This window comes from Stenella coeruleoalba (assembly GCF_951394435.1).
Source record: "Stenella coeruleoalba genome assembly, chromosome: 6".
Classification (NCBI taxonomy): domain Eukaryota; kingdom Metazoa; phylum Chordata; class Mammalia; order Artiodactyla; family Delphinidae; genus Stenella; species Stenella coeruleoalba.
This window is the reverse complement of record NC_137151.1, coordinates 108,749,834-108,762,821: the sequence shown is the minus strand read 5'-3', so window position 1 is coordinate 108,762,821 and position 12,988 is coordinate 108,749,834. Positions and strand designations below refer to the sequence as shown.

General features: G+C 48.1%; 1 protein-coding gene across 1 annotated transcript; it reads left to right on the top strand.

Annotated features, from left to right (window-relative positions):
* The first annotated feature begins 10,431 nt into the window (after positions 1-10,431).
* LOC307188330 (C-X-C chemokine receptor type 2) lies at positions 10,432-11,731 on the top strand. The gene has a single exon (XM_079925341.1). The coding sequence runs from the start codon at positions 10,435-10,437 to the stop codon at positions 11,515-11,517; it is 1,083 nt and encodes a 360-aa protein (XP_079781467.1). The 5' UTR covers positions 10,432-10,434; the 3' UTR covers positions 11,518-11,731.
* Positions 11,732-12,988: the final 1,257 nt, after the last annotated feature.

Sequence of the window (12,988 nt, the reverse complement as noted above, 5' to 3'; positions counted from 1 at the left end):
TGGCACCCTAATTGCCAAGCTGTCTCATAGGCACTTGGGATACAGTGATAAAAATAGGTAAGGATCACTGCCCCCGTGACGCTTATGTTCTAGAGAGGAGACAGACAATAAACAATAGAGCCTATAGTAAACAAGTAGATTATATAGTATGTTAGAAAGTGTTAAGTGCTGTGGGGGAGGAATGTGCAAAATAAAGCGGGGTTAGGGACACCCAGCAATGGTGATGCAACTGTAAATAGGTGGACAGGCTGGGCCCCATTGAGAAGGTAGCATCTGAGCAAACACTTGGAGGAGGCGAGGGAATTACCCGCAGGAGCATCTACAGAAGAGCATTACCAGAAGCATGAACTGCAGAGGCAATGCCCTAAGGCAGGAGCAAAGCCAGCAGGCCAATGTGGCTGGAGTAGAGCTCTAAGGGACAAAAGAGGATACGATTAGAGAGTACTATGGACTGAATTGTGTCCCTTACCCCCAAATTCATATGTTGAAGCCCTAACCTCCACTACATCAAAATGGGACCTTATTAAGAATCCGCCTGCCAATGCAGGGGACACAGGTTCGAGCCCTGGTCCGGGAAGATCCCACATGCCGCAGAGCAGCTAAACCCGTGCGCCACAACTACTGAAGCCTGTGCGCAACACTACTGAAGCCCGTGCGCCTAGAGCCCATGCTCGGCAACAAGAGAAGCCACCACAGTGAGAAGCCCATGCAACGAAGGGTAGCCCGGCTCACTGCAACTAGAGAGAGCCCGCGGACAGCAACGGAGACCCAACATAGCCAAAAATAAAAAAATAAATTTTAAATTAAAAAAAAATGGGACCTTATTTGGAAATAGGGTTCTTGCAGATTAATTAATTAAGATAAGGTCATCAGAGGGGGCCCTAATCCAACATAATTGTTGTCCTATAAAAAGGGGAAATTTGGACACAAACACATGCACACAAGGAGAACAGCATGTGAAGATGAAGGCAGAGACTGTAGCGATGTTCCCACAATCAAGGAACGCCAGAGCTTGTTAGCAAACCACCAGAAGCTCAGGAACAGGCCTGGAACAGATTCTCCCTCGCAGCCCTTGGAAGGAACCAATCCTATTGACACCCTGATCTTGGGCTTCCAGCTTCCAGAACTGTGAGAAAATACTTTTCTGTTGTTTAAGCCACCCGGTTTGTGGCCCAGAGTGCAGGGGGTGGAGGAGTGATGGAGAAAGCCTTAAACGCTATTTAAGGACTTTCACTTTTATCAAATTCACTTTTTTTCATGATTAAGTGGGCTATATCACCCCCAATGCAAGCATTACTCAATGTTAGAAAACCATAATATAATTCATATGCTAATATATCTAAGAAGAAGAAAAAAACCCCATATGACTATCTTGATAGGCCTTTGACAAAATTCAGTACCTATTCCTGATTTAAAAAATAAAGCTCTGGGACTTCCCTGGTGGTGCAGTGGTTAAGAATCTGCCTGCCAATGCAGGGGACATGGGTTCGAGCCCTGGTCCGGGAAGATCCCACATGCCACAGAGCAGCTAAGCCCATGCACCACAACTACTGAGCCCACGTGCCACAACTACTGAAGCCCACATGCCATAATTCCTGAAGCTCACGCACCTAGAGCCTGTGCTCCACAGCAAGAGAAGCCACCACAATAAGCCTGCACACTGCAACAAAGAGTAGCCCCCGCTCGCCGCAACTAGAGAAAAGCCCGCAGCAGCAATGAAGACCCAATGCAGCCAGAAAAAACACAAAAATTAAAAAAAAAAAAGTCATTAAAACATAATAGGTAACAACGTTAATAGCAAGTATTAACTAAACTCCAGATTTTATCTGGATTTTTCTAGATTTTCCATTATCTCCTCTTTCTGTACCAAGATCCAATCCAGGGTTCCCCATGGCATTCAGTTGGCATGGCTTCCCAATCTCCTTGGTCTGTGATAGTTTTGCTTAGTCTTTCCTTGCTTTTCATGACCTTGACAGAGTTGAGGAGTGCTGGCCAGGTATTGTGTAGAATATGCCCCAATCTGGGCATGTCTGATGTTTTCCTCATGATTAGACGGGGTGATGGGTTTTTGGAGAGACTATCAATGGAGGTGAGGTGCCCTTCTCTTCACATCGTCTCGAGGGTACGTGAGACCCACACAGCATCCCTGGTAGCATCAGCCTTCCTCACTTGGTGAATGAAGGCAGTGTTTGTCTGGTTTCTCCACTGTGCAGTTACTTAAAAGGCACTTAAGAAAATGAAAGCAGTAAAATTCATCCTTTGGAGACATTGGAGGGTAGTAAGAAGGCATGACATGATCTGACTTAAAACAAACAGATTACTCTGGCTGGTGTGACGAGAACAGACTGTAGGAGAGAAGGGGCAGACGCAGGGGAGACTGGGCGGTCACCTTAGCGATTTAGGTGAGAAGGGATGGTGGCAGGGGCCAGGGCAATAGCAGTAGAGGAGATGAGAAAGTAGGAGTTGGAATTTATTTTGGTAGAGGTAGCAGAATTTTCTGGTAGATTGAGTGTTGGGTGTAAGAGATAAAGACGTGTCAATGATGAGTCCACGAATTCTGGCCTGAGCTGTTGGAAGGATGGAGTTGCCATCACCTGAACTCAGGTAAAAAGTCCCGTCTGCCGTTTATCTCTTCTCCACTCCTTCAATATTTCACCCACCTAAGAAATATTTATTTGGTGTCTGGGCTGGTTGTATAATTTGCAGGACCCAATGTAAAGTGATAATGCAGGGTCCCTTGTTCAAAAAGCAGGAAAAAGCTTGTTTCTTTCTTCCATGGTCTTTCTCTCAAGGGGACAGACTGGGGAATTCCCCGGTGGTCCAGTGGTTAGGACTCCACGCTTCCACTGCAGGGGGTCTGGGTTTGATCCCTGGTCGGGGAACTAAGATCCCACAAGTTGCATGGTATGCCCCCCTCCAAAGAAAAGGAGCACAGAGTGTTTTTTATTTTCTATCTAATGTTGCACTCCCTGAGGCTTGGGGTATTTGGGGGTGGGGGGAGAGGGAGGCTGAGCCCCTTGTCCCAGGGAGGCAACAAGAGGTGGGACAGCACTAGAGAAGAGCTCTAAGCCCCTGTGCGTGTTCCATTGCCCCATCAGACCTCAATTACAAAACACAAATTCCAAGATAAAATCATAATTTTGTCTGGCCACAGAGCATTACACCCCAAGCGCAGGGCTCTTCCGAGCATGGGATTCTGTACTACTGCACAATCACACGCCCACTCCCTGTTTGGCATCTACTAGTATGTGTCACACACTTTGCTGGGCACTACGGATGCAAAATAGGATCCTTTACAGAGGGGCAAGGAGGAAAGGACGAGGTGCTTTATTCATCACTGCTCTGTGTCAGAGTCTTGCCTATTCCCAGTTTGGTGGGAGAAAGAGTCCTAGAAATGAGTGTATTCCAGTCTGAAAAGTACAATAGTAGAGAACGGGGTGGGTGGTACTGGGCCCCGAGGTGAAGGAGACTGTAGCGGACTGAAGGGTTGAGGAGTTAGGAGGAGGTTGAGTCTTGGACATCTGGTCACCAACCTCGCTGGACAGCCAAATCTGAGGGAGGAGAAGGAAGATGACCATCAGAGTGTTATTTATTTACTTTTGAATGAAAATGGCTGAATACATTTTTTTTTCTGATTGCAAAATTAATGCTCATTTTAGAAATTGGGCCACATCAAAGGATATAAGCAAGAAAGCAAATATCCATAATCCCAACACCCAAAGGTAACCACTGTTGACATTTCGACTCTTATTTTCTGCCTGTGCACATACATTCATACATTTAGTACAAAATGTTATCATCCTGTACCTCCTGCTTCTATTATAGATGCCTTTCCGCAGCACTAAGAGCAGCTATACACTATTGTGTTTAATAGAAACATAGTGCTCCATTTTACAGAGCTACTATAATTTGTATAAAAAAGTTTTTTGAAGGGCATTGAAATATTTCCAAATTTTATTATTATAAACAACCCCGAGATAAACTTTATGCTCCCGCTTCCTCCCTGTTCCTACTTCTTTCCTTCTTTCCTTCCCTCACGTAAGTGGGATTGCAGGGTCAGAGGGTTTGCATTGTTTAGTGAGTCTGATACGTATTCACCCGACAGGACTGTATATAGACAGTTAAAAGTCATGGAACATTTATTATCTGCTGGATACTATACTAAGCACTTTAATTTACTCAACGATCCTCATACCAACCCTATGAGCTGGCTCCTGCTTTCAGTCTCATTTTACAGAGGAGAAAACTGAGGACAGAGTGGGTATCTAGCTTCCCAATGCACACAGCTGGCCAGAGACAGAGCTGGGATTTGCACCGAGGTGATTTGGTTCTAGAGCCTGTGATCTTAGCCCATTTCATCATCGCATAGCTCCATGAGGCAAGTATCCCCATTAAGAAAAAGAATTTATTTATCTGGTTGGTTGCACCGGGTCTTAGTTGCGGCAGGGGGGCTCCATACTTGTGGCATGCGAACTCTTAGTTGTGGCATTTGGGATCTAGTTTCCTGACCAGGGATCAAACTCGGGCCCCCTCCATTGGGAGCACGGAGTCCTATTCACTGTGCTACCAGGGAAGTCCCAAGTATCCCCATTTTTATGGATAAGGATTTTTTTTTTTTTTTTTTTTTTTTTTTTTTGCGGTACGCGGGTCCCTCACTGCTGTGGCCTCTCCCATTGTGGAGCACAGGCTCCGGACGCGCAGGCTCAGCGGCCATAGCTCATGGGCCCAGCCGCTCCACGGCATGTGGGATCTTCCCGGACCGGGGCATGAACCCGTGTCCCCTGCATTGGCAGGCGGACTCTCAACCACTGTGCCACCAGGGAAGCCCAGATAAGGATATTTTGATACATGCTAAGAAACGTGTCCAAGGTCAAAAACTGTTAAAGGAAAGCCGACGTTTGAATCGTGGTCTGTCTTCCTCCAAAGCAGGGGTTTCTGGGTCCCTCATGAGGATTTCTGAGTTCATTCAGGAGAGTGTCCTCAGCTGGGGTCTCACCTGCTCACTCTCCAAGGTTCCTCTCTGGCTTCCACCAGAGGCTGGCAACCAGGGCTGGGAGATCTGCACCCCCAGGACACACCCCTGTCAAGTCCTGCCGTTACCTGACTGTCTGCCTGGACCCAGTGTCACACTGACATTCCTTCCCCTCTCCTCTCATCCTAGATCACTGTCGGGTTCCAGAACTCTCTCAGCTGGTCACAGTTTTGGTTGCGTGTACCAGACAACTCCATTTGAACTGGGCTTAACAACAAAGACAATTTATTGCTTCATGTAACTGAAAAGTACACAGAGAAGAAGACCTCTGGGCACGGTATGTTCAGGGCCCTGGCTCTGTTTTTCTGTGATTATCTCTGATCTGTCCTCCTCCACGTGTTAGTTTTTGTCTCTGGATTGGTTTGCCATTTATGGTAGCAAAATGATTTGCAGCAGCAACAAGACTACATACTTGCTTTTCCACAGTCATTAAACAACCATCCTGAACTTGGCTCTGAGTGGGATCATCTTAGGTCACATACTTGCCCTTGAACCTGTCACTATGGCAACGGGGACCATCACCGGGGAGAGGGGTGAACCTTCTCCTCCACCTCCCTTGCCTCTACTTTGGTCCCCAGGTCCAAGTGGATTATTCTGCAGGGATGAGAAGAGATGCTGATGCTGGCATCAAAGCTGACAAAGGGATGAAATAGATATCCTTACAGCTATATTGTGCTGTTCACATGGTCTTGCATAGAAGCTGCCATTTCTAAAAGAGAATGGCAAGAACAGGCCTCTGCATTTTGCCAGAGGACTGGCATTTGGGCTGCACATGTCACAACAATCTTTGTGGCACTGGATGTTCTGCACAGAATGGAAAAATGCTCTCCCATTAGGAACATTATAGATCCATTTAAGAGGGAGCCGTTATAAGTGGAAAGTGACGTACGGAAGATACGTTGGGTGGGCGAACTTGCTGGAACATTTTCAAGTGGGTAAAATTTTATTCCAAGCACATCTGTATGTGCCTTTCCCCCTCCTTCAGTGAAATGCTCTTTCCCACCATGAAGGGAAAGATTCTTTTCAACTCTTGTCCTCCAGATCGTCTTCCCACTGGAGACCTAAGTTAGCACTATTGCCACTCCCATGCTCATCCAGAGGGGTTGCTTCCCTTTTACTCCTCGGGTTTGAGGGAGTACCAGACCCTTCCCTAGGACCCCAGTGATTAGTTGAAATAGACTCGAACGCTGAACCAACTTGACTGAGGGCCTAGGAAAGCAGAAGGGAATTTTACACGAAGAGGAGCTTAAAACCAGGTATTAGATCAGGCTGCTCTCTCCCTGGTCTTTCTCAATGGGTCTCTTCCTTGCAAAGACTTCCGTGTCCAGTGACTGCTGCCCCCTCGTGGCAAATACTCTCTCAGCTTGCATTGAGTGTGTATAGGCTTTTGCAGTACACAACTTGGGCAGTCTGTTTTCTCTTGTGTTCCTTAAATTCTGCTCCAGGAGCTACCTTTTCCTTAGATGATTAATAGGAGTAATGTCTGCTCCCTCAAGGGACTACGCCATCTTCATGTTCTTTCTAGTCTAAGCATCAGATCACAACTGGTCAACACTTGTAAAAGCAAAGTGTGGGTAACCCCAGGGCAATTGTCTCCTTACACTTCCTGCTATTACTCATAAAGGATAAGAGAACCCGGGAGGAGAGCATGACTTAGTTTAAGAAATATGGGGCTTCCCTGGTGGCGCAGTGGTTGAGAGTCCGCCTGCCGATGCAGGGGACACGGGTTCGTGTCCCAGTCCGGGAAGATCCCACATGCTGCGGAGCGGCTGGGCCCGTGAGCCATGGCCGCTGAGCCTGCGTGTCCGGAGCAATGGGAGAGGCCACAACAGTGAGAGGCCCGCGTACCGCACACACACACACACACACAAAAGCCTCAAATGGATGTGTAATTCAGTGAGTCCTGGCTGACTGTGGCTTAGGGGCCCCCCAGTATGACACTAGTTGCCTTAAGAAATACAGTGAAATTCTCAAAATCAGTTCTGAAAATAAAGGACCTAAATTAAAAAAAAAAAAAAAGAAATATGCTTGCCCGTGGCAGAATTGTAGGTACCAGTGCCATGATAAATTCAGCACTTAGGGTAGGGGCAGGATTTACGCCTGCATAGGTTAGCACCAACTCTAAACAGTAGAGGATGGTTTGGAAAGGACGGGCAGACCAGCTCGGCTGTATGGAAGCTCAGCTTTCAGGCACACCTTACATAGACTGCGTGGCTTCAAGTGATAGACACCCTGAATCATGGTGGGGATCCACGATGCATGAATCAAAGGAGATATGACTGACGTCATTTATTCTACAACCATTGAGTGAGCACTTACCGTTTCCTGGCAGAAAATTGGAGAGGGTCTCTGGCAGCCCACGGTCTAGTGGGACAGGCTGACTTGTAAACACATCATTACAGAATGATAGGCCTCATGTTATAGTGGAGAAGTGACTAAAGTACCAGAGGTAAAGCTAAGGGACAGACATTAGCTGCTGCGAGCAGCTGAGGCAGGTTCCCAGAGATGCCATCCATCATTACTGAGAATCGGGAGAATGACATGACCCCCACTCCTCCATTCACCGACTGCCTCAGCTCCGATGGTCTCCCTGGGGTCCAGCCAGATTTCCAGGAGTGGCCCCCAGCCTCAGGGCCATTCTAATCAACAATCGTGAGCTGGCAGTGGTTGCACCATGGAGCGACTGGCGGTGGAGGGGGTTTAGTTCTCCCTCCAAAGCTCCACCAACAAAGATTTTGCTTCAGCAAATGTTTCACAATTTTAAAAGATATTTGAAAACTGTTGAAAACTGTTTAGGGCGTGATTTCATGGACCAACAAGCTTTCTCCACCAAAGCTTGCCAAAGAAGTCTAGAGTTTAAGTAATTATTGTGTGCTTGCTGTCCAAACACAGGTCAAGTGCAATCTTCTACCTCCTTCCCGCTGGGTTGCCCCCTAGTCCTAGTGGAGGACTCCTACAAGGCCCTCCTACTTTGAATTCATTCTGAAGTCTCTACCATGCAAAGTCAAGTCTTTTGCCCTTTATTCATGTCAGGCAAGGTGGAAGCTTGCCTGGAAATAAATGGAAGTAAATGCAAGAAAAGGAAGACAGTAAAAGTAGTCATCCACAGAGTGGAGAATTCAGATAATGGACCCTGAACTCCATCTTCATGCCTGGTTCCCCTGCTTGGACGTGTGGACCCTGGGAGTCTCTGATGCCCTGTGATCACTTGACTTAACCTGTTCTCCAAATGTAGACATGGGCATGGGCTGCCCTGTGATCACTTGACTTAACCTGTTCTCCAAATGTAGACATGGGCAGGGCTCAGGGAGGAGCTGGGCTGTGACGTGCCTTCCCTATTTCATTTTATTAATCGAGTTCTCTCTCAGTGTTAAGTCACTCTCGTCTCTGAATTCCAGGCTCTTACAGTTGGACACACATGGCCAGTGACTCAGGTAGGAAGCCACCTCTGTTTGCCAGGACTTTCTTTGGGGCAGGGTGACTTGGTTTGACTGTATTTTAGAAAATGCATCCATTTGTCTGGGACCTGTGACTTCTGCTCAGTTGACTCCCTGCCTCCTCCCTTGCGACCATGTATTCAACCCTGTCCTTATACACGGTGACAAGGGGGCCGCAGCCGTCTCATCTCCTCCTTTCATACCTCTCCTTTTTACAGGGAAGAGGATGACTTTCCCCAATCTGATGTTTATTGCTTTGCCCTAAGACTTTGTCTTCTGTGAAAATGCAGTCCTGGCAGGGGTATTGAAATGTGTGAATCGAAATGAACTCATAGAACCTCAGACTTGGAAGCATCTCAGGGATTATTTACTCTGCCTCCCTAAATTCGGATGAGAAAATGGAAATCTGTAGAGGTAAAAGGACCCATTCAAGGTCATGTAACTTATTAATGACAGAATCAGGATAGAGTGAGGACTGGATACCAGATATCCTTATTTCCAGTCTTGGTAACTTTTTATAGGTTTTCAGATTGTTCTCGGAAGAGCCCTGGGGGTTTTGTGGGAACCTCCGTAGTGGCTGTCTGGTTGGAGAGAGCGGCACAACCTCCCTCCCCAGTAGATGAGCTTTTATCTGTTTTACATATTGGGCTTCTGGTAAGATTTTGCTTCAGCAAATGTTTCACGATTTTAAAAGGTATTTGAAAACTGTTGAACGATTCTGTGGCTGTTTAGGGGGTGATTTCATGGACCAAGATGGGGGCTTCTCTTAAATGCTTACACTTCCTTTAGACAGAGGACCCAAACATTTATTGCTCCCTTAGAGAAAAGGCTTAAAATACACCTTTTTTTTTTGGCTGCGCCACATGGCATGTGGGATCTTAGTTCCCCAGCCAGGGATTGAAGCATGGAGTCTTAACCACTGGACCGCCAGGAAAGTCCTTTAAAATACACTTTAATGCAATCCATTGCTATCATTTTCTTCCCTCAGTAGATTTTAAGAAGGTTAAACAAGAATCAGGAAGGGAATTCCCTGGCAGTCCTGTGGTTAGGACTCAGCGCTTTCACTATTGGGGCCTGGGTTCGATCCCTGGTCAGGGAACTGGGATCTCACAGGCTGCACGGCACGTAGGGGAAATAACATAGAAAGGGACATCTGAACAGATGAAGACATCTGAGGAAGGTTTGCCTCCTTCCATTTTGCCTGATTCTGGCCCTCCCATGAATGTATAGGACCAAGCTGGTCCTCCCATCTGAATGCACAGACATGGCTGAGGATGGAGAAAGCCAAAGAGAGCACAGAGGCAGTATTATAGGTAGACTCGATGCCGTGGTAGGGCCGACCAACAGCAGAGGTTTTTCCCTGTAGTCCATCTTATCCCACAGTCAAGCCTCGGAGTTATGGAAAGCTGACAACACGGTGAAGATGATCTCTAAAGCAGACAGAGATAGAGATGAAAGAAGGGATCTCCGGCTACCAAACTAGCAGAGAAGCAGAAGATATCCCAGTAACCACTATCACGTCCTTTTTAATTACTTACTTACATACTTCCTTCATTTATTGGCTGCATTGGGTCTTCATTGCTGCACAGGCTTTCTCTAGCTGTGGTTAGCAGGGGTTATTCTTCGTTGTGGTGTGCAAGCTTCTCATTGCAGTGGCTTCTCTTCTGGAAGAGCTCAGGCTCTAGGTGTGTGGGCTTCAGTAGTTGTGGCATGTGGGATCGGTAGTTGTGGCATATAGGCTCTAGAGCTCAGGCTCAGTAGTTGTGGTGCACGGGCTTAGTTGCTCTGCATCATGTGGGATCTACCTGGACCAGGGCTCGAGCCTGTGTCCCCTGCATTGGCTGGCGGATTCTTAACCACTGCGCCACCAGGGAAGTCCTGTTATCACATCCTTGATGAGAGTGACTTGAATCTGAGTTACTAAATCACCTTTCCTTCCTTCTAATCTTTCAACCAGATCAAACCATGACTATCATCCTGAATGATTTATTTAATTACACTGATTTGTGGGAGTTGTTTGAGGATGAGTTTGCAAATTTCACTGGCACGCCACCCACAGAAGGACATCTTTATAGTCCCTGTAAGATGGACACTGAGACGCTCAACAAGTATGCCGTGGTCGTCATCTATGCCCTGGTCTTCCTGCTGAGCCTCCTGGGAAACTCCCTGGTGATGCTGGTCATCTTATACAGCCGGGTGGGCCGCTCCGTCACCGATGTCTACCTGCTGAACCTGGCCATGGCCGACCTGCTCTTCGCCCTGACCTTGCCTGTCTGGGCCACCTCCAAGGCAAAGGGCTGGATCTTTGGCACAGCCCTGTGCAAGGTGGTCTCACTCCTGAAGGAAGTCAACTTCTACAGTGGTATTCTACTGCTGGCCTGCATCAGCGTGGACCGCTACCTGGCCATTGTCCATGCCACACGCACGCTGACCCAGAAGCGGCACTGGGTCAGGTTCATATGTTTAGGCATCTGGGTCCTGTCCTTGATCCTGGCCCTGCCCATCTTCGCCTTCCGTGAGGCTTATCAACCACCCTATTCCAGCCCAGTCTGCTACGAGGACATGGGTGCCAATACAACGAAGTGGCGGATGGTGATGCGGGTCCTGCCCCAGACCTTTGGCTTCCTGCTGCCCCTGCTGGTCATGCTCATCTGCTACGGACTCACCCTGCGCACGCTCTTTGCGGCCCACATGGGGCAGAAGCACCGGGCCATGCGGGTCATCTTTGCTGTCGTGCTCGTCTTCCTGCTCTGTTGGCTGCCCTACAACCTGGTCCTGGTTGCAGACACCCTCATGAGGGTCCGGGTGATCGCGGAGACCTGTGAGCGCCGCAATGACATCGGCCGGGCCCTGGATGCCACCGAGATCCTGGGCTTCCTCCACAGCTGCCTCAATCCTCTCATCTACGTCTTCGTTGGCCAGAAGTTTCGCCACGGACTCCTCAGGATCATGGCCATCCATGGCCTGGTCAGCAAGGAGTTCTTGGCCAAGGACGGCAGGCCTTCCTTCGTTGGCTCTTCTTCAGGGAACACCTCTACTACCCTCTGAGACCGCACGCAGGGCTCCTCCCTTCCCTTCAGCATCCGCCCCAAGCCGCATGTCCTCTGGCTGCTCACAGCCCTGTGTCCAGGCAGCCCCCCATTGTGGTTACAGGAAGTTGCTGAGGCCGCATCCTTACTAGGCCCCCAGCTATGGATTCGAAAGCCCTGGCCCCCACCTCTTATCGTAATTACCATGTCAACTGCTAGAGCTCAGTCCATCCTACCACTGAGACCACAGCACTCTGTCTTCTGGCAGACATTCTTTGAAGACACTCCTTTAAGGGATTACAAAAAGTTCCCACCATTGGGAGGCATTAGTGTCAAACACCATTGGTTGCTTCCCCAACTCTCCCTTTCCTTGCCAGCTAACGAAGTCCACCTCCCTTGAGAGAGGCTGAAAATGACAGATACTCACTTTCTAAGACTCCCTTAAACTAGAAGTGGCCATATCATTTGGTTCTGATTAATAAGACTCAAAGGCAATAGTGTGCTGGTAAACCACTTTCCTGGGAGAAAGTCTTAATGTTCTGTGGTGTAACTAGATGCTCTTACCATGGCCGATTTCAGGGGTGGTGGTGTTTAGCAACAAGCTCACAAAATCTAGATAGTGTAATAATCTGCTTCCACAAACTGGCTTCAGTGCACTCTTGCTTAAGAGGAAGTCTACTGGGGCCAGGGGACTCCTGGGATATATTCCTGATTTAAAAGACACACACACACATACATATCCTTGATTCTTGCCTGTGAATACGGTTATAGGATATGATGTGTAGAGATGAGCCAGTCACTTTGTGACAATGAGGCAAAAAGTGTGCCCAACACACTTAGGCTGGTGGAGCCAAAGGATAAAAAGGACCTGAGAATAAAGAGCCCAGAATAAACCATAAATGGTCAAATGACTTTATTTATTTATTTAAAAATGTGTTTGGCTGCGTTTGGTCTTCGTTGCTGCGCGTGGGCTTTTCTCTAGTTGCGGCGAGTGGGGGTTACTCTTCATTGTGGTGCGCGGGCTTCTCACTGCAGTGGCTTCACTCGTTGCGGAGCATGGGCTCTAGGCGCTCGGGCTTCAGTAGTTGTGGCACATGGGCTCGGTAGTTGTGACTCACGGACTCTAGAGTGCTGGCTCAGTAGTTGTGGTGCTCGGGCTTAGTTGCTCTGCAGCATGTGGAATCTACCTGGACCAGGGCTCGAGCCTGTGTCCCCTGCATTGGCAGGCAGATTCTTAACCACTGCGCCACCAGAGAAGTCCCTGGTCATATAACTTTAAACAAGGGTGCCAAGACTATTCAATAGGGGCTTCCCTCTCCTCTCACTCCTTCCCTTAATCCCCTCTCCATCTCTCCTACTGTGTGACTCAGTGCTCACCTCCCTTCATCCTCTGCTGCCCTAAAGACAACTCCATCAGGGGTTTCAGTAAGTAAATAAGGATCCAGATCGGGTCTGGGAAAATACAAATGACTAATACACATCTGAAAAGA